General features: G+C 45.6%; 1 protein-coding gene across 2 annotated transcripts in view; it reads left to right on the top strand.

The window, feature by feature from the left end:
- The window catches only part of XRCC6 (X-ray repair cross complementing 6), a 61,121-nt gene that overhangs the window by 7,269 nt on the left and 26,216 nt on the right, over nucleotides 1-27,636 (top strand). For both annotated transcript variants that reach the window (XM_073644216.1, XM_073644217.1), the window contains exons 4-9: nucleotides 8,642-8,780; nucleotides 11,023-11,277; nucleotides 14,194-14,377; nucleotides 16,259-16,445; nucleotides 16,848-17,016; nucleotides 24,935-25,096. In XM_073644216.1, coding sequence (XP_073500317.1) covers nucleotides 8,642-8,780; nucleotides 11,023-11,277; nucleotides 14,194-14,377; nucleotides 16,259-16,445; nucleotides 16,848-17,016; nucleotides 24,935-25,096 — 1,096 coding nt within the window. The remainder of the gene's footprint in view (nucleotides 1-8,641; nucleotides 8,781-11,022; nucleotides 11,278-14,193; nucleotides 14,378-16,258; nucleotides 16,446-16,847; nucleotides 17,017-24,934; nucleotides 25,097-27,636) is intronic.

Here is a 27,636-nt window from a genome sequence, read left to right as displayed (position 1 = left end):
CCTTCATTGTTCGACCACCACAACCCCTTTGTTTTCCAGACCATTGCCCTTCCCCCATAACCTCCCTCTCCAAAATCACTGAAGGAGAGCTTACCTGCCTCCTCTCCAAATCACACCTCACCACTTGTGAACTTGACCCCATCCCATCTCACCTCCTCCCAAACCTCGCCCCCATACTCGTCCCATCCCTAATCCATCTCTTCAACCTATCACTAACTTCTGGTATCTTCCCCTCTGCTTTCAAACATGCCACAATCACACCCATCCTCAAAAAGCCATCCCTCGACCCAACCGTTTTGTTCAGCTATTGCCCATATCACTGCTCCCATTTGCCTCCACCTCCTTGAGCAACATGTTCACTCTGAACTTTCCTCCCATTTCTCGTCTAACTCTCTCTTCGATAACCAACAATCTGGCTTCCGTCCCTACCATTCCACTAACACTGCCCTGACCAAAATTACTAATGATTTACTTACAGCCAAAGCTAACAGACAATTCTCCATACTCCTCCTTCTAGACCTGTCCTTTGCCTTCGACACAGTTGACCAATGCCTCCTACTACAGATTCTCTCTTCCTTTGGTGTCAGACCTTGCCTTATCCTGGATCTCCTCATACCTTTCCAACGGCAGTTTTAGCGTCTTCCACTCCCAAACTACCCTCTCATCCCGCCCCCTCTCTGTTGGAGTCCCTCAAGGCTCTGTCCTAGGACCCCTACTCTTCTCCATCTGTACCCTTGGCCTGGGACAGCTCATAAAGTCCCATAGTTTCCAGTATCACCTGTACACTGATGACACCCAGATCTACCTCTCTGGCCCAGACGTCACCTCTCTGCTGTCCAGAATCCCAGCATGTCCATCAGCCATATCCTCCTTCTCCTCCCGCTTCCTCAAGCTCAATGTGGACAAAACTGAACTCATCTTTCCTCCATCTCACGTATCTTCCCCATCTGATCTATCTATCACAATAAATTACATCACTCTTTCCCCTGTACCAAAAATCCGCTGCCTCGGTGTAACTCTCTACTCTACTCTGTCCTTCAAACCACACATCCAAGCCCTCGCCACCTCCTGTCGCCTCCAGCTCAAAAATATTTCTAGAATCTGTCCTTTCCTCAACCCTCAATTTACTAAACTACTTGTGCATGCCCTCATCATCTCCCGCCTCGACTACTGCACATCCTCCTCTGTGGCATACCTGCTAACACTCTCGCACCTCTCCTGTTTGTCCTTAACTCTGCTGCTCGACTAGTTCATCTCTCCCCTTTCTACTCCTTTGCTACCCCCCTTTGCAAATCTCTTCACTGGCTCCCAATTGCCCAGCGTATCCAGTTCAAACTACTAACACTGACCTACAAAGCCATCCATAACCTTTCTCCTCCATACATCTCTGAACTAATCTCCCGATATATTCCCTCACGTAATCTCCGGTCCTCCTAAGGCCACCTCCTCTCCTCCACACTTATTCGTTCCTCATCCAATCTTCTCCAAGACTTCTCAATATCCCCCATCCTCTGGAATTCTGTGCCCTAACACGTACAATTGTCTGCCACATGCGGATCTTTCAAACGGAACCTGAAAACCCATCTCTTCAAGAAAGCTTACAACCTGCAGTGACCCTGCTGCCACCTCACCACCACCAGAGCTGCTGCTTTACCAACACCAAACCTGTGCCTCACCGCCACCAGAGCTGCTTCCTTACCAATACTGGACCTGCACCTCACCACAACCGGAGCTGCTGCAACCCCCCACCTATTATCTCCTTCCCCATTATCCAGTAGAATGTAAGCCCGCAAGGGCACGATCCACTTCCCCCTGTACCAGTCTATCACTGTTAGTTCATTTACTGTAAGTGATATCTGTATTATGTATGTAACCCCTTATGTACAGAACCATGGAATCAATGGTGCTATATAAATAAATAATAATAATACACACCTGTCCACACAACAATCACACTCCAACCTCTCCACCATGGCCAAGACCAAAGAGCTGTCTAAGGACACCAGGGACAATGATGCAATTATTAGAAAATGGAAGAAACACAACATGTTTGTCAGTCTTCCTCGGTCTGGGGCTCCATACAAGATCTCACCTTGTGGGGTAAGAATGATTCTGAGAAAGGTCAGAAATCAGCCCAGAACTACACGGCTGGATTTGGTCAATGACCTGAAGAGAGCTGGGACCACAGTCTCAAACATTACCATTAGTAACACACTGCGCCGTCATGGATTAAAATCCTGCCATGCACGCAAGGTCCCCCTGCTCAAGCCAACACATGTCTAGGCCTATTTGAAGTTTGCCAATAACCATCTGGATGATCCAGAGGAGTCATGGGAGAAGGTCATGTGTTCAGATGACACCAAAATATCAACTCCACTCGCCATGTTTGGAGGAAGAACATGATGTACATCCCCCAAGAACCCCGTACCACCTGTAAAGCATGGTGGCGGAAACATCATACTTTGGGGGTGCTTTTCTGCAAAAAGGACAGGATGACTGCACCGTATTGAAGGGAGGATGGATGGGGTCAAGTATTGCAAGATTTTGGCCAACAACCTCCTTCCCTCAGTAAAGGCATTGAAGATGGATCGTGGCTGGGTCTTCCAGCATGACAGTGACCCAAAACCCACAGCCAGGGCTACTAAGTAGTGGCTCCATGAGTACCATTTCAAGGTCATGGAGTGGCCTAGCCAGTCTCCAGACCTGAACCCAATAGAAAATCTTTGGAGGAAACTGAAACTCAATGTTACCCAGCGACAGCCCCAAAACCTGAAAGATCTGAAGAAGATCTGAATGGAGGAGTGGGCCAAAATCCCTGCTGCAGTGTGTGCAAACTTGGTCAAGAACTACAGGAAACTGACCTCTGTAATTGCAAACAAAGGTTTCTGCACCAAATATTAAGTTCTGTTTTTCTATTGTATCAAATACTTATTTCATGCAATAAAATGCCAATTAATTATGTAAAAATCACACAATGTGATTTTCTGGATTTTTAAGATTCTGTCTCTCACAGTTTTAAGTGTACCTGCGATAAAAATTACAGACCTCTCCATTCTTTGTGGGTGAGAAAACCTGCAAAATTGGCAGTGTATCAAATACTTATTTTCCCCACTGTATCAGTTCTATATTTTTCATGGATAGCACTCGTACCTATCACAGCCTATGGGGTTGTTCACATATCTGTGATTTTTTTTTGCTTACCGAGTCATCCTTGCAAAATCGCGGAGACATGTCCGATATTGATCCGAGTGTCTGCTCAAACTCATCAATGCAAGTCTATGGATCTGTGAAAAAATTGAACTGTATTCATATGCCATCCGAGTGTTGTCCATTTTTCACGGACTGTCAGGATAAGGTGGAGAATTTTTATCGGTCGACCATGACAGCACCACGAGAGAGGGGATCCGCCCACCAAGAACAGGAAACCTACAGGCTTAAAAGGGGGCGGCCCTCCCTCTCGCCTCAGTTTGGTTTCCTGTCCTTGATGGAGGGAACCTATTGCAGGCTCATGGAAGATCTGGATGGCAACGGCTGTTGAGCAGCGCCCCTATCTGGGATCTGCAGCTCCAGCGTTCTGCCTATGCGAGTGCACCCCTATCTGGGAGAGGCACAGCATTTCTTTGCACCGGATATGCAGGGGAGCTGCGCCCCTATCTGGAGTGGCAGCCCTTTTATCTGCTTCAGTCAGATTGCGCTTTCTGTAGAGGAGTCTGCCCTGGTTGGGATCCGGATTGCAGTGGGACTGCGCCCCTATCTGGGGTGGCAAGCCCACCATCGCCCTGGAGATGCGAGTTGCGTGGGGTGTTGTCCCCATCGACACCCGGCGGAGGTCGGCGCGCCGGGTCTGAGGCCGTCGGCCAACCTCCGCCCCAACCAGGAGCGGGCCGCGGGAGAGCGGCGCCCCGTTCAGAGGTAGCAAGCCATCACTATGGGTAGGGCCTACCTGGGAGCGCCAGCGGTGTATGAGGCATCCTTGCGCGAGGCTTCCGTCCTCCTGTAAGTCACAGCCTGATGACGTCACTGTGCATGCGTCCCTGAAGAGGAAAAAAAAAAAAAAAAAGTCGACAGCTCCAGTTCCGTGCATAAGTGGAGAAGCTGCTGTGGACCTGCGCCCCTGTCTGGGGTTGACAGCTCTAGTTCCGTGCATCAGTGGCTCAGGCATGGACGGATGGAGAGGAACAGGCCTGTGACTCGTTCCTGCCTCCGAATCCGTACAGCTGGTGGTGAGTGATCTTCGTGAATGTTTACCTTGATTATGGGCCCCTTCCTTGTTATGGATACTAGGAAAGGCTGAAGGATGTTTGCACAAAACTCAAAAATGGGTGTGTGTGCGCTCTGTAAGACCCCATCTGGGCCAAGGGATCGTGCTTTAAAATTGGCTTCAGGACGGAAGCTGGACCTTAGACCTCTAGGCTAAAGTGAGCCACATGTCTGGGCCGCACAGAGCCTCATGATTGGCCTTCAGAATTTACCACAAAAATGAGCCTCAATCTGCTCAGTAAATGTTAAAGTAACACTCAGAGGTTTTTACTGTTGTCCTCCAGTCTGTTTACTCCATCCATAGGACGGCACATGGTGTTAATACAGCACATGGTCTCTGTGAAGGTCTGCTTTCCAGCTGCGTCTCATCAGTTGGCTCCTTCGGGTGGGGCTAGACTGACAATTGAGCTTTACCACCCAAAGGAAAGGTTTATCCTTCATTCAGATGGATTACTCTTTTAAATATAAATCTGAGCGCAGTGCCTCACAGTGCCTTATAAAAGCCTCTTTGCATTTCACAAAGAGCACATCATAGCTCTTTACATCACATCATAGTGCCTCATGCCACATCTTAATGCCTCATAGCACATCATAGTGCCTCATTGCACATCATAGTGCGTCATGGCATAGTGCCTCATGGCACATCATAGTGCCTCATAGCATAGCGCCTAATGGCACATCATAGTGCATCATAGCATAGCTCTTCATAGCACATCATAGTGCCTCGCCGCATGGCACATCATAGTGCGTCATAGCATAGCGCTTCATAGCATGGTGCCTCTTGGCGCATCATAGCATGGTGCCTCTTGGCGCATCATAGCATGGTGCCTCTTGGCGCATTATAGCGTGGTGCCTCTTGGCGCATCATAGCGTGGTGCCTCTTGGCGCATTACAGCATGGTGCCTCACGGCACAGCTTTTCATGTCACTTAATAGTGCCTCATGTCACATAGCCCTTCACAGTGCCTCATAGCGCTTCACAGTGCCTCATAGCGCATGTTAGTGTCTCAAAGCACATCATGGTGCCGTATAGCTTCTCATAGTGCTTTATAGTGCCTCATGGCATAGTGCCTCATAGCGCCTTATGGCTCTTCATAGCATAACATATCATAGTGACTCATAGCATACCATAGTGCCTTATGGTGCATTCATAGTGCCGTATAGCGCCTGTTAGTACCTCAGCGATTCACAGTGCCTTTTAGTACCTAATGGGGCCTCATAGTATCTCTCAGTGCTTCAGGGTGCCCCTGTGCCTTGTAGTGCTTTTATAGGGTGTCTGTACCTCATAGTCCCTCTTTCTAAAGGTACTGGGGGGAAAAAAAAAAAAAAAGAGGCATTTGATTGAAATCCGGTGGCGGAGGGGTGGATCAAGGCCTATTTAACTGGCCAGGCACCACTGTTCAGGGCTTCCCAGCTTCATTCTCCCTATCATGGAGTTTGATAGTGAACAGCAACTACTGCAGCAGCAAGTTGAGCAGCCGCCATCTTCACCATCTCGGCAGCGGTTTGGGGAGCCCCAAAAGGTGCATCACCCGCGTGTTTCTGGTAATGCCCGGTCCTCAGGAAAACGAGGTTCGGCGTCTAAGTCCAGTCATCACGGCTCCAGCAGGATGGACGAATCTGCAGCCTCCAGGGATGATCCCCCGGCTGAGAAGGGTCCTTCCTCCAAATCAATACCAGCCTTTTGAGCCACCTGGATTTCGGAATGCCATCTCCTTTCCTTAACGGCCCTCTACATCAAAGAAAAAGAAAACGTAAAAGCAAACTACTTAAGCCGTTTTTCTCTGAGACAGGTCGAGTGGGAACTAAAGCAGGATATTTTTTTTTTTTTTCTCCAAATAGTCCGGAAATGGGGTCTTCCGGTGGTAGATCTCTTTGCCACAAGGCTAAATCGAAAGACAAAACCCTTTTGCTCCCTAAATCCCAGAGAAAACCCCCTGGCAGTAGACTCTCTCCAAATAGCTTGGGATTTCAGTCTGGCCTACGCCTTCCCCCCCTATTCAATCTCCTTCCCATGGTTCTAAGAAAGATCAGAGAGGACAAGGCGAGGGTCCTTCTGGTTGCCCCCTTTTGGCCCAGGAGGCCCTGGTTCTCATGCCTGAGGAACATGTCCATCTCCGATCCTTGGGTCCTACCAGAAATCCTGGATCTCCTCAGCCAGGGTCTGATACTCCATCCTCAAGCTCCTGACCTCCACTTGACGGTGGGGAACTTGAGAGGTCCCTGTTAGAACACAAAGGATTCTCCCGAGATCTAGTGACTACACTAATGCATAGTAGAAAACCTGTCACGACCAGGATTTACGCTAGAACTTGGAAAACATTTTTTAATCTTTCTCTGGTTCTACAGTTGGTACGGGAGCTCCAATTAGTAAAATTTTAGAATTTTTACAGAAGGGTCTCGAGATGGGGTTGGTGACAAGCACCCTTAAAGTCCAAGTCTCTGCCTTAGGTTGTCTATATAACTGTGACTTGGCAGGGAATTACTGGATTTCTCGCTTTATCAGAGCTGTGTTTAGATCCAGACCGGTTATCAAGAGCAATTTGATACCCTGGGATCTAAATTTAGTTCTAAAAGCATTAACCGGTTCACCTTTTTGAATCAATAGAGTCGGCATCTCTTAAGTCCATCTCCCTTTAAAACAGCGCTTCTAATAGCTCTAACATCAGCTAGAAGGGTTAGTGATATCCAGGCTCTGTCTTCAGCCCCACCCTTCACTCAGATCCTGGACGATAGAATAATTCTTAGAACGGACCCGGCATATCTCCATGAAGTAGTTTCCCGTTTCTGTCCTAATCCAAGTAACCAAAAAGAAGCAGAGTTCCATTCCTTAGATGTTAGAAGATGTGTGATTAAGTACCTGTCGGTCACCCAGGCCTTCAGGGAAGATAGTTCTTTATTTATCTCCTTCCAAGGGGTGAGGAAGGGGCTTAAGGTTACTAAATCCACCATAGCTAGGTGGATCAGGGAGGCTATTACTCTAGCCTATGTCTCCAGCGGTGAGGAAGCGCCACAGGGGTTGAAGGCTCACTCTACCCGGGCGGTGGCAACCTCATGGGTGGAGAAGACTGGTGTCTCGATGGAAGACATATGTAAGGCTGCTACCTGGTCTTCTCAATCTACCTTCTATAGGCACTATAGACTGGATTTGGGAGAAGGGTGCTCCAGGCTGTGGTCCCTTCCTAGACTTTTTCATCTCTGCAATTCTCTCGTGGTGCTGTCATGGTCAACCGATAAAGTCATAAGTTACTTACCGGTAACTGGATTTTTCGGTGACCATGACAGCACCCTTATATTCCCTCCCTTCACCTTATGGGAGCACTCCTCATCTATTACAACTTTTTCTCACTTAGTGGTGTTGTATAAAAATGTTATTTTTATGATTGTTTTGCTATGTCTACTAACCTGGAGGTCCTCTCAATGCTCTGTAATCCAAACTGAGGCGAGAGGGAGGGCCACCCCCTTTTAAGCCTGTAGGTTTCCTGTCCTTGGGCGGATCCCCTCTCTCGTGGTGCTGTCATGGTCTCCGAAAAATCCCGTTACCGGTAAGGAACTTATGACTTTTTTTCTTATGTTTCACATATAGGAAAAACTGATGAAACTCAGATGAAACTTGATCTCCTTTTTCCCTTACGTTAAAAAAATCTGACTTCTAAATGAGGCCTTACACTGCCTAAAATTTGGACACCATAAATTATATAGCGGATATGTGAAATTTATCACAATGTGGTATGTTTTTCTAATCTCAAGGCTGGCTTACTTTAGATTGGTATTTTGCCCTAAAACTTTCACATGGCGTTAATAAATCTGGTACACTTTACAACTCTTCAAAGCCACAGTGGTCCTGGTCCCTGGTTTTACAAGAAATTGCAGCTGGTCTTATTTCCTTGTATGGGGCCTTGCTGCAGTTCCTTGTACAGCTTTTGGTCCTAGTGCTCTAGTGAAATGGAAACAGCGATAAAACCACCACTGCTGGCTCCATTCTCAGAATTGGTGGGGGTCCTGGAGGTCCAGGGTGTCCTGCTGTAACCATTCCCTTCTGTGTCAGTATATGACATGGCCGCAGTGGGGACATTTCTGTGCAGTATACAGGTGATCAGTAGATTGCATACACCAGGGGGACCATGTATACGGGTTTCAGTGCTGCATGCACGGTCAGGCTGTGTGGACACCAGAAGGAAGTTCTTGTCGTCACTATTATGTGACCTGGCAGCTATAGGGCCACTATTTGGCACTAATGCCAGTTCTTATTCCTATTTGATGCTTCTTTTGGTTACTTGCTAGCCTGAGAGGTTGGTTGGTGAGCAGCAGGCTCAGCAGTGATCTTTATTTGCCTGCTTTTTCTGTATATCATTGTTTTTTCTCTTGTTTTTGCTTTTTAGTGTATCCGAAATGTCTATACCAGCAAGATCATCAGCAGTGACCGTGATCTCCTGTCTGTGGTCTTCTTTGGTACCAAGGAAAGCAAAAGCGCTGATTCTTTCAAACACATTTATGTTCTTCATGATTTGGATACACCAGGTAAAAAGTTTTTCTTTAAAAAGTAACCTGGTTAAACACAAAGCAGATCCTTGGTTATTTTTTCTTCTTTTACAATTGCTTTCCTTCTATAAATGGCCACTAGAAGTCTGATTCTGACCTGTTGATGTTTTATTCTTTTAACTGCTTAACCCTTTATTTTTATACTTAAAGGTGGTGTCCCTTTTAAGATAATGGCCAGAATGCAGTTTGTTAAAAAATAACAAAACGGTTCTGTACTCACCTTCCCGAGGAACATCTGAGAGTTTCCGCTTCTAGTTCTGGTGCCTGGCTGAACATTATCTGAAAGGGACAACCCCTATGAGGCTGGCTGCACACGGGGCGGATTCGATGCACATTTTCCATGCGTGTTAAAGAAATGCTACAGATATACAGCAGAGAATCTACATCAAATCTGCAACGTTTGCAGCCTATTAGTATAAATGGCTTAACAGCAAAATTTAAGATCTACAAGTTTATTGTATATTTTAAAGAGGTTGTCCACTACTTTCACATTGATTCCCTATACATAGGATAGGGCATCAATGTATGATCAGCCGGGTTCCTGCACGCGGCACCCCCGCTGATCAGCTGTTATCGGTGGCGGCTGGAAGTCCTTACCTGCGGTGCTTGGCCATCAAGTTGTACTGGCCGGCGCTTGTTACTACACATCCGCCTCCTATTCAATTGAATGGGAGGTGGATGTGCAGTACCCCACGGCGGCCACTACAGATGGACGGCCAAGCACAGCAGGTAAGGCCGCCGCCACTGATAGCAGCTAATCAGCTGGGGGTGCTGCATGCAGGAACCCGACCGGCATCAATGTGAAAGTAGTGGACAACTTCTTTAATGCTTGTTAACCCTTTTAACATGAACATTCTTTGAACAGCATTAGACTGTTTCCATTTTGGATTATTGTCACAGGTTTACCACGACAGAGAGGGGCCAGAAGACTGTAGTGTGTGATTTTCACATACTCCTGGATTGATTAGAAGCACTTCACAATCATATTAAACAGTGCAGGTTTCTTCTAGCAGTGGAGGGGTTGATCTGTTCAGTTGAGAGCCTCTGAGGCTTTCCTGCTTTGATGGTCTCAGCTGTTCAGTGTTGGCCACTCCCCTCTGCTATATATACTCACCTCTGGCAATCAAGGATTGCCAGTATTAGTTTTATACTGCCTGGTTCTGGAACTGGGGGTGTTGGTTGTTTGTGGAGGCAAATGGAATGTTGTTCTAAAGACTGCTGCTTGGTGATTTGTCTGTGTGCATATCCTCATCCTCACCTCTTTGTTTTTTCCTTCCTTTACTTCCCGGTGTTCCACTCTGTTGTTTGTGAGTGCGTATTTGTATGACAAGTATTTTCGTTTATCCCTGTATGTTCTTCCCTGTTAGTCTGGTTTGTGTATTTTTATATACAACTACTCCCCCCTTCCCTGGGAGGGGACAGATAAGGGCTGATTTAAAAGCTCAGCAAAGCACGTGACCTCGGCGTCTTCATCATTAGAAGTAATCCGGGGAGCAGGGATATCTAGGGCGCCACTAGCTTTAGGGAAGGAGCCCCTAGCCCCCAGATGTTCGACAACAGTGCCGTGACAATTATTCTGCATAGAGAGCATTGCTTACCTTGACTTAGTGATGATTTACAGTCACAAGGCTGCAGGATGATATTGGAAGCAGTCAACTAACTTGACATACACCTGCTCTACAGCATCCAGCATAATAAAGTGCAGAGCGTTTGTCATATGACGCATTTTTTTTTAAAGTTAGTTTTAGGTTAGGCAAATTTGCTGCTGTTTGTGACAAAATGTTGTTTCTATTAATATATTTAGAGATGTTTCTTCAGCATTTACATCACCCACTAATTGACATTGCACAAAAATTTTGCAACATTTTCAAAATATTGCATTTGATAATGCAATTCATAATCGTAAATTATTATCCAGTGGTAAGAAACACCCACAGACTGACACACATGACACACAGGGTAATAAATGTGTCCGACAGCAGATTACACATTCACCAACAATGGGCACAGTCCAGTAATAAATGTGGGCCTTAGTATTTTCCTCCATCAGAATACTGCGCTGTGCTCGGTGTAATGAAGGCACTGCCTAAAGAGCGTCTCTGATCTGCAGGCACCAATAATGGTACAACATAAATAATGCATTGTTCTGTAGACTTGTACGTTTCCAGGCTTTACTCTAGCTCGGCTCTGGACTGTTCTTTACTGATGTGTGTATATTTAGGTGCAAAGCGGGTTCTGGACTTGGATAAATACCGAGAGGACAAAGGAAGGGCTTACTTCTCTGAGGCCATTGGGCATTCATTGGACTTCTCCCTGGGGGAGGCGCTCTGGCACTGCTCCAACCTCTTCAGCAATGTAAAGCTCAAATTGAGTCACAAGCGTATAATGTTGTTCACTAATGAAGACAATCCACATTGCAGTGAGTCTGCCAAAATCACACAGGCTGTGACCAAGGCAAAGGACCTCCGCGAGCTGGGTAAGTAATGGCTGGACTCTTCGTTGGTTTAAATTTTACCTGCACTTTCAAAAATGTCTTTTTTTATATAGCATAAAGACACTCAATGATCACTTTAGACCAGTGGTCCCCAAACTTTTATACCTTGAGAGCCAGATTTTGCTCTGAGAAACTGTTGCGAGCCACAATCTGTATGAAAAAATTATTGAAGCCATATTTGAAAAAAAAAAACATAACTAGTGATTAAATGGTTCTCACTAGTGGTTAGAGGCTTATTCTAGTTATTGTGGGTCAGAGGACGAGTGTACCTAATATACTTTGGGGATAGCAGACCCCCAGTTATTTCAGACCGTGATATATGAATGTCTGAATGAGGCTTTAGGCGGAATCAAGCTGTATATGTTTTCCAGTGCGACCACGGACCGTGATACTCAGAGTAACCCTGGATCTCCCGAACTCGACAGCCTCATAGGGATATACACACAACTATGAAAGATAAGAATGAGGGTCACTTACTGTGGGGTGGAAATATTTATTTTATGCCAAGTCAGTACCCTGCCCTAACGCTCCACTACATGCGCCCACTCTGAAATATTGCTCCTAGTGAAGCCAGTTAGTTTTCCCACACAGTACTGTACCATTTTCATAGTCTCCACAATGCCCCCCATACAGTATGATGTCCCCACAGTGTACACACAGCTCTGCTACATCCACACACACCGTGCATGTGCGCTTTTCCCATAATGGATTCCAACCACAGTTGCCAACTTGACTTTATTTTTTCTGGCCAGCTAATCAAAAAAATCACAGACAGACAATATTTTTTACGGACAAATTTGGAAAATCATAATAAATCCCTAAGATAATAAGTGACACATGTCTACAGCCTATTATTCTGATATGAAGACATCAGCTCCAGTCCCTGTAAATTGTAAAATGATGATAGTTACAGAGCAAATAATCTGTATAAGTTTATTCAGCTATAAAAAAAAAAAAATCATGGACGCCTTACATTTCTTTTAGAGTGGTTTCACATTGCGTTCAGGCACCTGTTTAGTGACTCCTTCGGGGCTTACGTCTGAACCCCGGGATTCGGAAGTATGCGCCAATGAGGCCATAGACTAGAATGGTGCCTGCAGAGTGAATGTGTGCTCTGCCATGCATGATTTTCAGGTGTGCACGCCTACTGGAGGGGGACACTCAGACATAGACTGCATCTGAATGTCTGAAAAATTATATACGTCAGAGGGCACATTTGCTCTGCCGGCACCATTGTAGTTTATGGCCTCATTGGTACATACATCCGAATCCCATTTTGTGGGGGGTTCGGTTGTAAGCCCCAAAGGGGCTACCAAATGGATGTCTATGGCCCCCGACACTGACTGACAGCCGGCTGAGTATTAGAGCTCATCATTAGAGGCTGCTGTCAGTCAGTGCTAGGGCTCGGTTACAGCTGCTGCTCTCTACACAGAGTGGTGACTGAATCGGCGCTGGTACCGCCCCTATGACTGAAAGAGAGAGGCTGCCGGGGGGAATAAATGACCGATTCCCTTTAATATGATGGGGCTAGTCAGCATGGTTGTGTGGCTATATGTGCTGCTTATCTGAGAGGGAGGGAGCCATAAACCCCTCAGCTCCTCCTCTGATTAGCAGTGATGTGTTCTCATACTGTGTGCAGGCATAGGAGTGACATGAACAGCAGTCTCTCAGAAGTGATGGTGGAGTGGGGGAGGTGGATCTGTGCTATGTCCTATACTGGTTACTCAGTGGGTGCTAGAAACAGCCCTGCACAGGCAGTGACTAGAGATCATGCACAGAACCAGCCTCCTGATGCTGACAGCACTCAGTGTCTGCACAGGCTGCTACCGGCACTCAGTGTCTGCACAGGCTGCTACCGGCACTCAGTGTCTGCACAGGCTGCTACCGACACTCAGTGTCTGCACAGGCTGCTACCGGCACTCAGTGTCTGCACAGGCTGCTACCGGCACTCAGTGTCTGCACAGGCTGCTACCGGCACTCAGTGTCTGCACAGGCTGCTACCGGCACTTAGATAAGCAGTGGAGGCTGCTGTGTAATCTGTGCTCTCCACTCACTGATGTGCCTGCTCCTCACTGCTGCAATGCTGAGCGCACGCAGACACATCAGGAGGCGAAGCCAGCCACACACTTCACCTGCAAGGAGGAGGAGGCAGCCTTAACAGCTTCATGTCTTGTCCTCCTCCTCCTGCACTTCATCCTTCTCCTGGATGTCTGCTTTATACTGAACTAAGACACCGGGGAATCAGACAGCCACGACCCACAATTTGGGGATCACTGCTATAGACTGTTCAGCAGTTCTCACTTCGGCAAGCAGGAGTGCGGAGCTCCAGAGTGCAGACTCATAGACTTCTATTGAACCTGTACATGCTCTGTGTGCTCTTGTGCAATAGTTCAGCCCTTCTACTTGCTGAACTGTACACTTTTGTACATCCTCCTCCATTTAGAAGAAATATATTTTTTGCCACAGAATCAGATTTTCTTTATGAAATAATACATGTTCAAATATATACGGTATATGCTTTTCTACATTGCATTTAAAGTGGTTGTCTAGTACTTATATATTGATGGCCTATCGTAATGCAGGGGTACTGCAGAGGCACCGCTATGCCGCGGCCACTATACAGTTGACAGATCTGTGCTGTTCCACACCGCAACTAATCACATCTGGCCGGCGCAGGAACAGCTGATTGGCGAGGGTGCCAGTGGTCGCACTGCCACTAATCTCATTGATGGCCTTTCTGACAAGCCATCACTGTAAAAGTACTGAACAACCCCTGTTAGTTGTGACCAAATGGATCAGGGATAAACCGGTGTATTAAGTTTCTTTTTATGAAGTTAAAACCCATAGAGATTACAAATTTTTGGGCTGAACTTCACAGGCATTGTCGGGTATTTTCAGGGATTTTCTTGGATCTCATGCATCTTGAAAAAGACGATGGTTTTGATATCTCTTTATTCTACCGTGATATTGTGAATATTGATGATGATGAAGACCTCGGTGTGCAATTTAAAGCTTCCAGAAAGCTGGATGACCTCATGAGAAAAGTGCGGGCCAAGGAAAATAAGAAGAGATCTTTGTGCAGGTAAGGGACCAACAGATAACATGCGTAACCCCTTCTCTACATACATCCTGATTGGGAGTAAGTTCCCGCGTCAGGATTTATACATATACGATGAGGATGGTGCAGGCCCATATGTACCTGTGCTCCATACTAGCAGATCACTCCCACACATACTGCTGTCATTAGCGACCACAGCATTTCAGGAGTTTGATAGAGAAAGCAGACAGACTGAAGCCTATTATATCTTCCTGTGCATTAGTGCAGTGTATCAATTATGTCCCTTTATGCTAATGGATATAAAAAAAATGTAAACATTGTTTGTTTAAAAAAAAAAATTGTATAAATAAAGTGAATATAATATAGAAAATAGATGTCCCAAAAAATTATACATATTTCACACATTTGGTATCGTCCGTAGCTACACGTGCTTTAAAACTAGATCATCATGTATCCCCACATTGTGAAGGCCGCAAAAACAAAAAGTGGTCAAAAATTCACGTGTTTCCCAAAATGCTAGCAATAAAAACCAGAGCGCATTGCCCAAAGAACAAGCCCTCACACTGCTTTGTGAACAAAGAAAATAAGAAAAGTTGTGGCTTTCACAATATAATATCCCAAAACAATGATTCTCTTTAAAAAGTGATTTTCTTGTACAAGTCGTAAGATATAAAAAAATATACATTGAGTAAAGCTATGATTATATCAACACATGCAATAAAGCCACATAAATATTTAGCCCCCACAGTGAATTCTGTAAAAAAAATAAATCCAAAAGGCATGCCAGATTTGCTAGTTTTTGTTCAGTGTGTTTATTCAATAAATGTAATAAAAATTAAGCAAATACATATGAAATTCATATTGTGCAGACTCACAATACTGGTAAGGCTTTATTCATGCAGCCCATGAACAGTGTAAAACGGGTCGTTTATGGCCCTCGATGACATTTTATCCGCCCCCCCCCCGGGCAGGTTACCGGGGTCCTCAGTGCTTGGGCCAGATGCTGTATTTTGCCTGCCCATTAGTTTCTTGCTCTGTGAGCATGTTCACTACTGAGCGCTGAGGCGCATGCAATGAAGGATTACGTCCTGACACCAGTGCCAGCGTCTGGACGGAGTTAGCAATCGATTAGAGCGGCCCCTGAAGGATGGTATAAATATCCAAATGGCCTTGGCAGAAAAAAGGTTCCCCACCCCTGGTGTAAAATGTCAAAAAAACGTAATTTTTTTTTCACTATTATTATTTTTAATTATTTTCTTTTTTTGTTATTTCTCCACATTAAGAATTAATAAAAATTAGGTGATTAGTTATTGGTAGTTCAAAGTGGTGCAACTGACAAATGCATCTCGCTCTTGTGCGCTCTCTCTGTTCAGTATTTAGCCTGACACTGTCCGCTACGAACCCCAAACTATTAAGTTCAGGTTCACTCATCTCTATATAAAGAGCCTAAAATTGATTCAATACCCGTTCACAGCCCCATAATGCCATACACTTTTGGTTAGACGCACCAACCTTTTTTCACCCATAACAGAGCTTTTATTTCTTGTAGTGTTTTTTTAATATGACAAATGGGCGAGAAAGACTCTCGCGTATCATTTATTACCCAATTCCCTGCACTGACAACTTCAAGTTGACGTGGATCACTGCGACAACACAAAAGAACCCAGCTAGCCATTCTGACTGTACAGGACAGTCAATTTCTTTCCATTCTCGCTTGCCTTGATCGATGTTAATGCTGGTGGGGGGATCCTTCATCCCTGTCATAGGGAATTATCCTGAAGAAGTCTGAGCCCATATACTATATTGACAGACCAGGACCCATTGAAAGTTGTACATAGTTATATTTTAAGATGTGTTTACTCAGATTTTAATTTTCTTCCTATCATTTTTTTCTTCTTCATGCAGAATCCCTTTAAAGTTGAATGATGACCTCTATCTTACTGTGGGAGTTTATAACTTGGTCCAAAAAGCCATGAAACCAGCTCCTGTAAGGCTGTACAGTGACAGCAATGAGCCTGTAAAAACAAAGACAAGAACATTCAACAGGGAGACAGGTAGTCTCCTGCTTCCCAGTGATACAAAGAAAGCTCAGGTATTTAGCGGGGTGGTGAACTCAGTTCAGGAGCTAATCCACGATGCTTGATTAGTACTATCAAAGAGGAAATAAATGTGCAGGACCCTGGTCTAGTGGTCAGGTCAGTGTTTTGTGACTGCTTGATGGGTCTCTTCTGGGGTGACATACTTAGCTCAACTTTTGATTAGTTGGCACGGTGCGATGTTGTGTGAGTGCATCACGCCGCAATGATGTCGTCGAACCAGGCCAGCTAATCAAAAGAGGAGCCGGGGAGGCCGTCAGGTAGGAAGCAGCTTGCAGGACTCCCATTCATTAGCCATGAAATACTGACCTGGTTGCTAGACCAGGGTCCTGAAAACCATTTTGCCCATATCTAATTATTACCCATCAGATAAACTCACAAATTTTTTCTTTGGTCAGATTTATGGAAACCGGCAGATTGTACTCGAGAAGGAAGAGACTGAACAGCTGAAGAGGTTTGATGATCCTAGCCTTGTGTTGATTGGTTTTAAACCAATCAGTTTGCTAAAGAAACATCATTTTATCCGACCTGCCCAATTTGTTTATCCGGAGGAGTCCCTCGTCAGTGGTGAGTCTTGTTTTGGACTGCAGATTAAAGGGGTATTCTCATGTTCTTGTAATATATACATTGTAATGGACTGACTTTTTCTATCTGCTGTCATTCTCCTGTGAGACGTTTTATCTTCATGTAATCATAATGTACAGCTTGTTTTCATGGAGTTCACCACCCATAGTATGTACAGTAGTTACATTCCAGGAGGGGAGTTGTCTCCTAACATCCCAGTCAACCATTTCCATCACAATGATCTCTGTACAGCAGTTGGCTGCTCACCTCCCTCCCTTACTCTCCCTGCTCCTGACAGTCACAATCCCCCCTCCTCCCCACCTGTATTGGCAGTTTCCGGATGAGGTCTCCTAATCACGGCTGTTGCTTTCCAGAGCTGTGTGCTTGGTCAAGGGCCTGATTTATTTCTATATGTAAATATTGTGATAATAGTTTAGACTTAGGCTGCGTTCAAGCGTTTTTGCCGCGGAATTTCCGCAGCGAAAACACTTAAAAAACGCTTGGTAATATGTGCCCCATGGTCTCCAATGATAATCCGCATGTTCTGTGCACATGCTGCCGAAATTTCCGCTGCGGATTATCATTGCAGAAAAATACGCAGCATGTCTATTAATTTTGCGGACACGCAGCATAATTGCCGCCATTGACTTGCATTGAAACGCATATTATCCATGTCAGCACATTTGCACACACGGATATTATGCGATTCTATGTGCGGATGGTACCCGGATTTGGAAAAGAGGAGACTCTCCTCCAGACCCAGGTACCATAGAACCTGTTAAAAAAAAAAAATTAAAATAAAGATTATACTTACCTTCTGATGGCGCCCGGTCTGTTGTATGGGTCACGGTGGTGTGAGGACCTGCCATGACGTAATTTAGTCATGTGACAGGTCACGCGACCTCTGACGTCGGCAGTCGCGTGACCTGTCACATGACTCAATGACGTCATCGCAGGTCCTTTCACACCACCGCGAGTCGTACAACAGACCAGATGGAGCAGAGAAAATACCGGGGGCCATCGGAAGGTAAGTATAATCTTTTATTTTTTACCATTTTTATTCTTTTTTTTTTTTTAACTATTACTTGGTCACACTATATAAATCCATGCCGGTTGCATGGATTTATATAGTGTGACCAAGTTGTCAAGCACTATTCCAAGTGATGCTAAAATCGCTTAGAAAAGTGGTTGATAACCCGCATGCAGAAATGCATGCAAAAACGCTTGACAAACGCTTCTACCTGGCGGGAAAAACGCATGTAAAATCCGCATGCTCTTTTCCTGCCAGGGAGAAGCGGAAAAAATATGCAGCATTTCTGCATCGTGGGCACATAGCCTTGGAACAAACACTGACAGACCATTAGTTAATTTATTGCAGCATGACAAAGCTATTCACCAGAACTGTCACTCAAGGAGAGATGCCCGCCCCCAAGCAACCAGGAAGTGAGGAGAGCTGCTCCATAGACAACTTCACCATACCCCCTTTAAGGACTGTTTCTTAATGACATGGCACATCACTTACTGCTATTACCATATTTGTCCACTGTAGACCTACATTCATGCCTTACGGTATTTTTTTTTGTCATGCTGCTTGGTTGTCTACAGGACAGAGTGGTTACTCTGTTGTTTGTGCTGGTGTCTGCGTCCATTCCCTTGGTGTCTATCTGATTCCCTTCTTAGTAATATATAATCCTGAATGAAGCACTGTGACTGTCCCTCCTGCCACAGGCAGCGCAGAATGGCCTCATGTGCCAGACATAGTGCATGATTGCTTTAATTCACATGGACAGCTCCGCAAAGCCATCAATAGTCCCAGGCTGTACCAGCATGTTTATTAGCAGACTACTTTCCTTGGCTTTTATGGCTCGAAGGGCAGCGGTGGAGTTTTAAATTCTTTCCAGCTTTTCTTCTCTATTATCTGAACATTGCTTGCTAACCAAAGCAATTCTGAAATGAACGTGTAGCTGTTGCAACTGTTTTTAGACACTTTCCTAATACATTTGTTTAATGTCACCAAGTGCGTGCATGCAGAAAAAGTGGTGATATATGTAAAAGGGCCAAGTCAGATCCAATTTTGTAAATTAATTAGCTGGTGGGTGGTAAATATTGGATTAAAGTTGTCATCAGTACAGGAGAGGTAATATTTAAAGCTAACATAACAGTAATGAGTCCACAAATTAGTTGATGGATTGTACAGTTTTTTCAGCCATTTCTAGTATTTCTTATATTAAAAGTGATTTGCAAGTTAACAATGTTTTCCATGTACACGTACACATTATATACGTTTTGAGGAGTTCTTTAATGATAGTTGCCCCATTACCCTTGTTTGCTCTTGGATATGTCTTGAAGGCTAATATAAAATGTGGCACAGTCGCAGAATAAGCGTATACTCAGGATATACAAGCACTGCTAGTTAGCAACCTAATGTAAACCAATGAGGGCATGACCCTGTTGCTTATTTTACTCTCTTACACTAGTTTCTGATTTTAGCCAGACATCAGAGTGCCCCTTTAAAGCCATTATGACCTTATGCCTGCTTGTATCAACGAAACTATTGGAAAATAGACTTTGAAGATCCGTCAGGTGCCACCCCCAGCCAGATTTTCCCAGCACTGAGAGGCAATTGATAGGTCTCTCACTATGCATACGCGAGAAAGCGACTTGTCAATCACCTGCAGCGGCGCTGGGAAGAGCCGGACTAGTCTCGTCTCCAGCTATTGTTCCCGGTTGGATCTTTTTTTTTAATCAAATAATTTTTATTGAAAACTCCAAATTTTCCATCTTTCAAATAAAATAAATGACATAGTAATTGCATAGTATAAAACATGAACAAAGTATCTCAACTTCAATTCCCAAATCCCAACACTCTAGAGAGAACCATTTTCAGAGCAGTTCTAGAATAACAGAGTATTACATTTGTTGAAGGGGAGGAAGATAAAAAACTGACTAACAAAGGGATCGTTAATATTCTATCTCTAATTAGAAGATTTGTGTGCAGCCCTGGAGGATCCAACCAAGGACTCCATATCTTTTCGAATTTGCGAATAGAGTTACATTTATGATAGACTCCTCTTTCCAACCAGATTATATTATTTATGCTTCGTTGTAGCTCTCCCATAGATGGAGGTTGTGTGTCTAACCAGCGAAATACAAGAAGTTTATGTGCTTGAAATAAGATACGAGAGATGCCTATGAATAGGGGCAAATCATGATCCACTCCATCCTCAAATATTTCCAATATACTTACATGGGGATCTGTTAACAATTTCTCTCCATTCACCCTTTCTATCCAGGATATGACCTCATTCCAAAATGGGCCTATCTGTCTACACTCCCACATCATATGCATCAAATGTGCCTCATCAATCCCACACCTAGGGCATTTTGCGTCATGGCGATATCCTATCTTGTGTAAAAAGCTTGGAGTTTTGTATACTCTGTGAATTAAATGTAGTTGAGAGCCTTTGGGCCTCACAGGGAGAAAATTTGGGAACAGTTCTCTCTCCATTGCTCCATCGATATAGGGCCTACATCCCCCTCTCATTTAGCTTTAAAGGGAACCTGTCATGTCCTAGTTGCTATGTACACTGCTCCCATTGCTTTGTTAGTGATGCAATGTGCATCACTAACGAGCTTTTTTCATTAAAATCGGTGATAGTATAATGATTTTATAACTTTATATATACTTTGTCCTACCTGCTGTATTCAGTCATAGGGGTGTGATTCTCTCATTCACTCACTGCTGGCGCCGCCCATGTGTTTGAATACTGCTCCCGGCAAGGTTGTGTCTAGATTGGAGTTGATTTTTTTTTTTTTTTTTTAGAACATGTAAAGTTATAAAATCATTATACTACCACCGATTTTAATGAAAAAAGCTTGTTAGTGATGCACATTGCATCACTAGCAAAGCAATGGGGGCAGAGTACTGTATTTTTTCGGACTATAAGACGCACTGGACCATAAGACGGATCTAGGTTTTAGAGGAGGAAAGTAGAAAAAAATTTAAGCAAAAAATGTGTTCACGATGCACTTTTAAGGGGAAGGGGGTCTTCTGCTGACACTGGTATAGGGGTAATGTCCCCCAATTCTGACAATATCCCCCTTCCTGGTATATATGCCCCCCCCTTCCTTTTATACGTGGCCCCCATCCCCATCCTGGTAGCCCTCCATCCTGGTATGCATGGCACTCCTCATCCTTGTCCTGGTATGCATGGCACTCCTCATCCCTGTCCTGGTATGCGTGGCACCCCTCATCCCTGTCCTGGTATGCATGGCACCCATCATCCCTGTCCTGGTATGCATGGCACCCCTCATCCCTGTCCTGGTATGTATAGCACCCCTCATCCCTGTCCTGGTATGTATAGCACCCCTCATCCCTGTCCTGGTATGTGTGGCACCCCTCATCCCTGTCCTGGTATGTGTGGCACCCCTCATCCCTGTCCTGGTATGTGTGGCACCCCTCATCCCTGTCCTGGTATGTGTGGCACCCCTCATCCCTGTCCTGGTATGCGTGGCACCCCTCATCCCTGTCCTGGTATGCGTGGCACCCCTCATCCCTGTCCTGGTATGCGTGGCACCCCTCATCCCTGTCCTGGTATGCGTGGCACCCCTCATCCCTGTCCTGGTATGCGTGGCACCCCTCATCCCTGTCCTGGTATGCGTGGCACCCCTCATCCCTGTCCTGGTATGCGTGGCACCCCTCATCCCTGTCCTGGTATGCGTGGCACCCCTCATCCCTGTCCTGGTATGCGTGGCACCCCTCATCCCTGTCCTGGTATGCGTGGCACCCCTCATCCCTGTCCTGGTATGCGTGGCACCCCTCATCCCTGTCCTGGTATGCGTGGCACCCCTCATCCCTGTCCTGGTATGCGTGGCACCCCTCATCCCTGTCCTGGTATGCGTGGCACCCCTCATCCCTGTCCTGGTATGTGTGGCACCCCTCATCCCTGTCCTGGTATGCGTGGCACCCCTCATCCCTGTCCTGGTATGCGTGGCACCCCTCATCCCTGTCCTGGTATGCGTGGCACCCCTCATCCCTGTCCTGGTATGCGTGGCACCCCTCATCCCTGTCCTGGTATGCGTGGCACCCCTCATCCCTGTCCTGGTATGCGTGGCAGCCCTCATGCCTGTCCTGGTATGCGTGGCAGCCCTCATGCCTGTCCTGGTATGCGTGGCAGCCCTCATGCCTGTCCTGGTATGCGTGGCAGCCCTCATGCCTGTCCTGGTATGCGTGGCAGCCCTCATGCCTGTCCTGGTATGCGTGGCAGCCCTCATGCCTGTCCTGGTATGCGTGGCAGCCCTCATGCCTGTCCTGGTATGCGTGGCACGCCTCATGCCTGTCCTGGTATGCGTGGCACGCCTCATGCCTGTCCTGGTATGCGTGGCACGCCTCATGCCCATCATGCTGCACATAAAAAAAATAAACACTCCTACTCAACCTTTTCTTCTCTACTCCAGCGCTGCGTCCTGCCTGCCCGCACTGATCTTTCCATGTGAGTTGCGCATGACGTCACTACCATAATCAGCTCACAAGGAGAGATCAGCTGCCGGAAGTCACTACTCCCCACGCCGGGACTGTGTGCGCGGGGAGCAGTGACTTCATGCTCCTTAATAGTCGGCACACAGCGTAGCCACAGTGCAGCTCCTGCTGCTGCTGGGCTATCTTGTGTGTCCACTATTAAAGGGCATGAATATTCACCCCTCCCAACGCCCATGGGCTTGGAGAGAGTTTGAATATTCATGCACTTTAACAGCGGACACAGGCGATTCCGGTAGCAGCAGGAGTCGCGCTGCGGATACACGGTGTGCCGCTATTAAGGAGCATGAATATTAATTTTCTTTAGCAGCGGGGACAGTGTAGGCTGCAGCAGGCGGCTGCTGCCTCCTGTGCCCCGCTCCTCCACCGCTACCGCTCCCTTCACACAGCATATATATATATATATATATATATATCACCCCCCCCCCAACATTCGGACTATAAGACGCACCCCCCATTTTCCTCAAATTTTGAAGGAAAAAAGTGCGTCTTATAGGCCGAAAAATACGGTACATAGCAACTAGGACGTGACAGGTTCCCTTTGAGTGCCAGAGGGTGATTATCCAGTCGAGATGACAATGGTCATTTATAAACCCTTTGTATGATCTGTAGAAGCAGTGGTATCTATTAGGGGATGAAGTTGTATACCAGGATCCATCAGACCCCATTGAGCTGAAAGAGCACGTCGGATTTGTAGGTATTGGGCAAAAGTGTGAAGCGATAAATTGAATTCCTCTTGGAGCTGTGGAAAACTTTAAAGGACAGAGTTTGTAATTAATTGTTCTATCCACCAGATCCCTTTTTGCTCCCAATCAGAAAAGCCCTTTAACTCTGATACTTCACCCAAAATTGGGATTATGCCATGGCGGTGTGTATTTGGTGCCCGGCTGGATCCTTGAAATATATTTATTTCTGAAATGCCAGTTTCAGCAGCAATAGATAAGTGCTACATAATGTATACATGTAATTTTTAGAGAAATGGAAGAGTAAAAAAATTTGCTCTAGGAAAATATACAGTAGAAGGAAGGTACTTAGCACATAAATTGGCCAATGTATATGAGCCCAACAGTTAACATCAAAGTGTACCTTTATTGTTGGGTCCCTGTCCTGAAAAAAAGACACCTCTCTTGGACTAAAAAGCCTACAATTTATGTGGCAGGAAGGAACTAGCTAATTAAAACCACCTACGACTGATGGGAATAGGTGTGCTCATGTCACAGGAGTTTGCTACGAATAGAAAAAAACTGACCAGCACCTCCTAACTAGTGTGATAATGACATGGCAGTAATGGAGTGCCAATTGTCTAAATTTACCATTCTAGCAACCTAGAGTGCAGCTATATATATTTTTATAACTGTTTTCTTAGCTGGCACCTATTCACACTAGTTAGGAGGTGCTCGTCAGTTTTTTTCTATTGGTAGTTTCAGCAGAAGACATACCTGTCTGCAATCATACAGCCAGGATCTGATTCTTGCAGCTCGTGGTTTCGGCAGCATGAATCACCTGACAGGTTCCTTTTAAAGCTTACATGCAGTGAAAAATCAAAGCTTCACACTGCCCTAAGATCCACTCCAAGTCGTGTAGTACATTTATGAATTCTTTCCAATTCACTTGTTTGTACTACAGACTTATCCTGAATCTTAAAATGGAAGTAATTGGATTGTCTTGTCCCTGTTTGCACAGGACTGCCAGCTCATCTTGTACTTGCAGCTTCTTTTCTCTTCTTTACACACAGATTGAATAGGTGCCAAGGCTGCTCTAATCTCAAAACTATATTATCTAGCATATTCCCCCCACAAATGTATAGAATTATGGTCTGCACAGGGAAAAGGAAAGCATTCCCAACTTGTAATCATCAAGAGTAAACTTTAGCACTTGTGACACTCAACAGGTTTCTTTATTGATATCTGTCATTAATCCTGCAATAACTTGTGTTTTCTTCAATCCAATGGATTGTTACAGGATGCAAATTGACAGAATACTTGAAGAAACCACCAATATTTTGGTCCTCCCAGGACCTTGGTCACGGTGGTATTCTACAAGTGAAATTGTAAAAAAGCATCAATACAAAAAGCCAGCTGTAATATACATAAATTATTACGTATAATGGTATAAATATGATAACACATGTCAGCAGAGGTGAATCAAACTAAAATACATTATGATGTTACCAATAATCACATGAGAAAATGTCGTGTTTTTGATGATTGCTTACCTATGTCTCCTAATTTTCTCATAGCACATTGTTGCTCCCGGCCACTTTTTTGTATTTCTTCTTTTAAGTAATTCCAATTTCCAAATAATATATTATCAGAAATGATGAAGTGAACAGACTAAACTCCTGTGATGGTTGTGTACTAACCTGTACATGAATTCTCTCTTTAGGAAGCAGCACATTGTTTCAGGCTCTGCTTATTAAATGCCTGAAGCGACAGGTCATGGCCATTTGCAGGTACACCCCCCGCAGAAATACACCTCCTCGTTTTGTCGCATTGGTCCCACAGGAAGAGAAGCTGGATGATGAAAATGTACCACTGAAACCTCCTGGTGAGAGCATTAAATTAAGATTTATAGTGTTTACCACAGGAAGCAAGAAGGGAATATGATTGTTATTAATCCTTTATAAAAAGGGGGTTATTGATTAATTGTGTCCAATGCAAACATTAAAGGGGGTGTCCACTTCATGTGGTACTTACTAATCTACGTATTGCAGGATCAGCACAGATCTCCTCCTTTGTGAAGCGCTGCCTGCTTGTTAGTTCCACGCAGCGCTCCTCTTCTCAACATAGCTGTTGATGGAGGGGCAGTTGACTAGACCTGTCCATCATGCCCAGACCTGTCCATCAGTCACATGCTCCTCCATCCAGCGCTATTTTGTAGACAGGAGAGCTTGCACTCTGTGAGAACTACTGGGACCCTGCTGATTTGTAGAATGGGGCTCTGCAGAGCCCTGCCTGATTAGAGCGCAGATCACGCTGCACATCTCCATTCCATTCATTCTCTATGTGACTGTCAGCGATGGCCAAGTACCCAGTAACATCTGTAGGCATCCTTGACACCCCTGTAGTCTGTAGTATACTTTTAGAAAAGTTTCATGCATATTAATAAGCAACTGCCAAGTACTGTCATTATACGTCCACTCCTCCTCCCCCTGAATTCTGCTCTCTGATCAACTTCATGTACAAATATATGATAGACATGTGGGAGCAAAGATAAAGGACCTGTGAGTTGAAATGTTGTGGGGACGTCAGGAGCCTGAATGCTGAAATCATCTTCCGTGAAGAGAGCAGGTCAAGTCAAAAGTGCTTCCACCTTTCCAGCCTTTCCCACCATACATTCAGCACTAGCGTGTGTACTAGTATGTTCCTATGATAAGATTGCAGGGACCTGTTTCTTCTATTTGTTGGCACAACCTGAATTTACTACATAGCAATACATTTCCGTTCCTGCCAATGACACTTTGTGGAGGAGTAACACTCATTTACACTGCAGATTGCTCTATAACCCTTGAAAGTCCTGAGTCCAGAGACTGGCTAGGTACAAACATACACTACATGACTAGATTAAAATAAGTGAGCAAATTAATACAATTAAAGAGGGATTTTTGGTACTCACCGTAAAATCTCTTTCTTGGAGCCTTCATTGGGGGACACAGGACCATGGGTGTATGCTGCTGTCGCTAGGAGGTTAACACTAGGCAAAAAAAGGAAAGTAGCTCCTCCTCCGCAGTATGCACCCGCCTACAGGCACCAAGCCCACCAGTTAGTGGCTAAAGCAGTAGGAGTAGCATAAAACAACAAACTATGCAATGCCCAACGGGGCACAACCGTGAAAACTGAATGAGATGCCCAACAGGGCCAACTGGACATATGCCCAAAATCAGGGAGGGTGCTGTGTCCCCCAATGAAGGCTCCAAGGAAGAGATTTTACGGTGAGTACCAAAAATCCCTCTTTCTCTATCGCTTCATTGGGGGACACAGGACCATGGGACGTCCCAAAGCAGTTCCCTGGGTGGGAGAACAGAAGATAGTCACAGACTAGGTCAGACTGCGGCAACTGCCGCCTGCAGGACCTTCCGTCCAAGACTGGCATCAGCCGAAGAATAAATGTGGACCTTGAAAAGGTGTGGAGTGAAGACCACGTTGCGGCCTTACAGATTTGAGAGGCCGAAGCCTGATGGCGGACCGCCCAAGAGGCCCCCACCGCCCTGGTGGAGTGAGCCCTTACTCGGGGAGGGGGAGGTTTGTTCGAGATGCGATATGCCTCCAAAATGGTCGAACGTATCCAACGGGCGATGGTTGACTTGGAAGCAGGAAGACCCTTGCGATGCCCCTCAGGGATGACAAAAAGGGCTTCCGAGCGCCGAAGGGAGGCCGTTCTAGAAAGTTATACATGTAGAGCTCTGACCAGGTCCAGTTTGTGCAGGGACTTCTCCCGTGGATGCACTGGAGTCGGGCAAAAGGAAGGCAAAACAATGTCCTCATTAATGTGAAAAGCGGAAACCACCTTTGGCAAAAAGGAAGGCACTGGCCTGAGCACTACTTTGTCTTGATGGAATACTAGAAAAGGCGACCGACAAGAGAGGGCCGCGAGTTCTGCAACCCTTCTAATAGAGGTAACAGCCACCAGAAAAGACACCTTCCAGGAAAGAAGAGAGGCTGGAATGTCCTGAATAGGTTCAAACAGAGACTGTTGTAGGACGCTTAGGACCATATTAAGGTCCCATGGTTCCACTGGAGGGCGATAGGGAGGCGCCAGGTGGGCCACCCCTGTAGAAACGTCTTGACCTGAGAACGGCTAGCTAAGTTATGTTGGAATAGAATGGACAAGGCCGAAACTTGGCCTTTGAGAGTGCTGAGAGAGAGTCCCCACCTCTAGGCCAGACTGAAGAAAAGCCAAAATGACTGGCAAAGAAAAAGACATAGGAGCCAGCTGATCCTGTTCGCAGTGACGAAAAAAGGCTCTCCAAGTTCTGTGGTATATGCGCGAGGTAGCGGGTTTTCTGGCGTTAATTAGGGTCTGAATGACATTGTCAGTAAAGCCCGCCCTCTTCAACACCGCGGCCTCAACAGCCATACCATTAAATT

The sequence above is a fragment of the Phyllobates terribilis genome, unplaced genomic scaffold (assembly GCF_046119375.1).
Source record: "Phyllobates terribilis strain yellow unplaced genomic scaffold, ASM4611937v1 Scaffold_8__6_contigs__length_399053987, whole genome shotgun sequence".
Classification (NCBI taxonomy): domain Eukaryota; kingdom Metazoa; phylum Chordata; class Amphibia; order Anura; family Dendrobatidae; genus Phyllobates; species Phyllobates terribilis.
The sequence above is the reverse complement of the archived record's forward strand: the minus strand, read 5'-3'. Positions and strand labels throughout refer to the sequence as shown.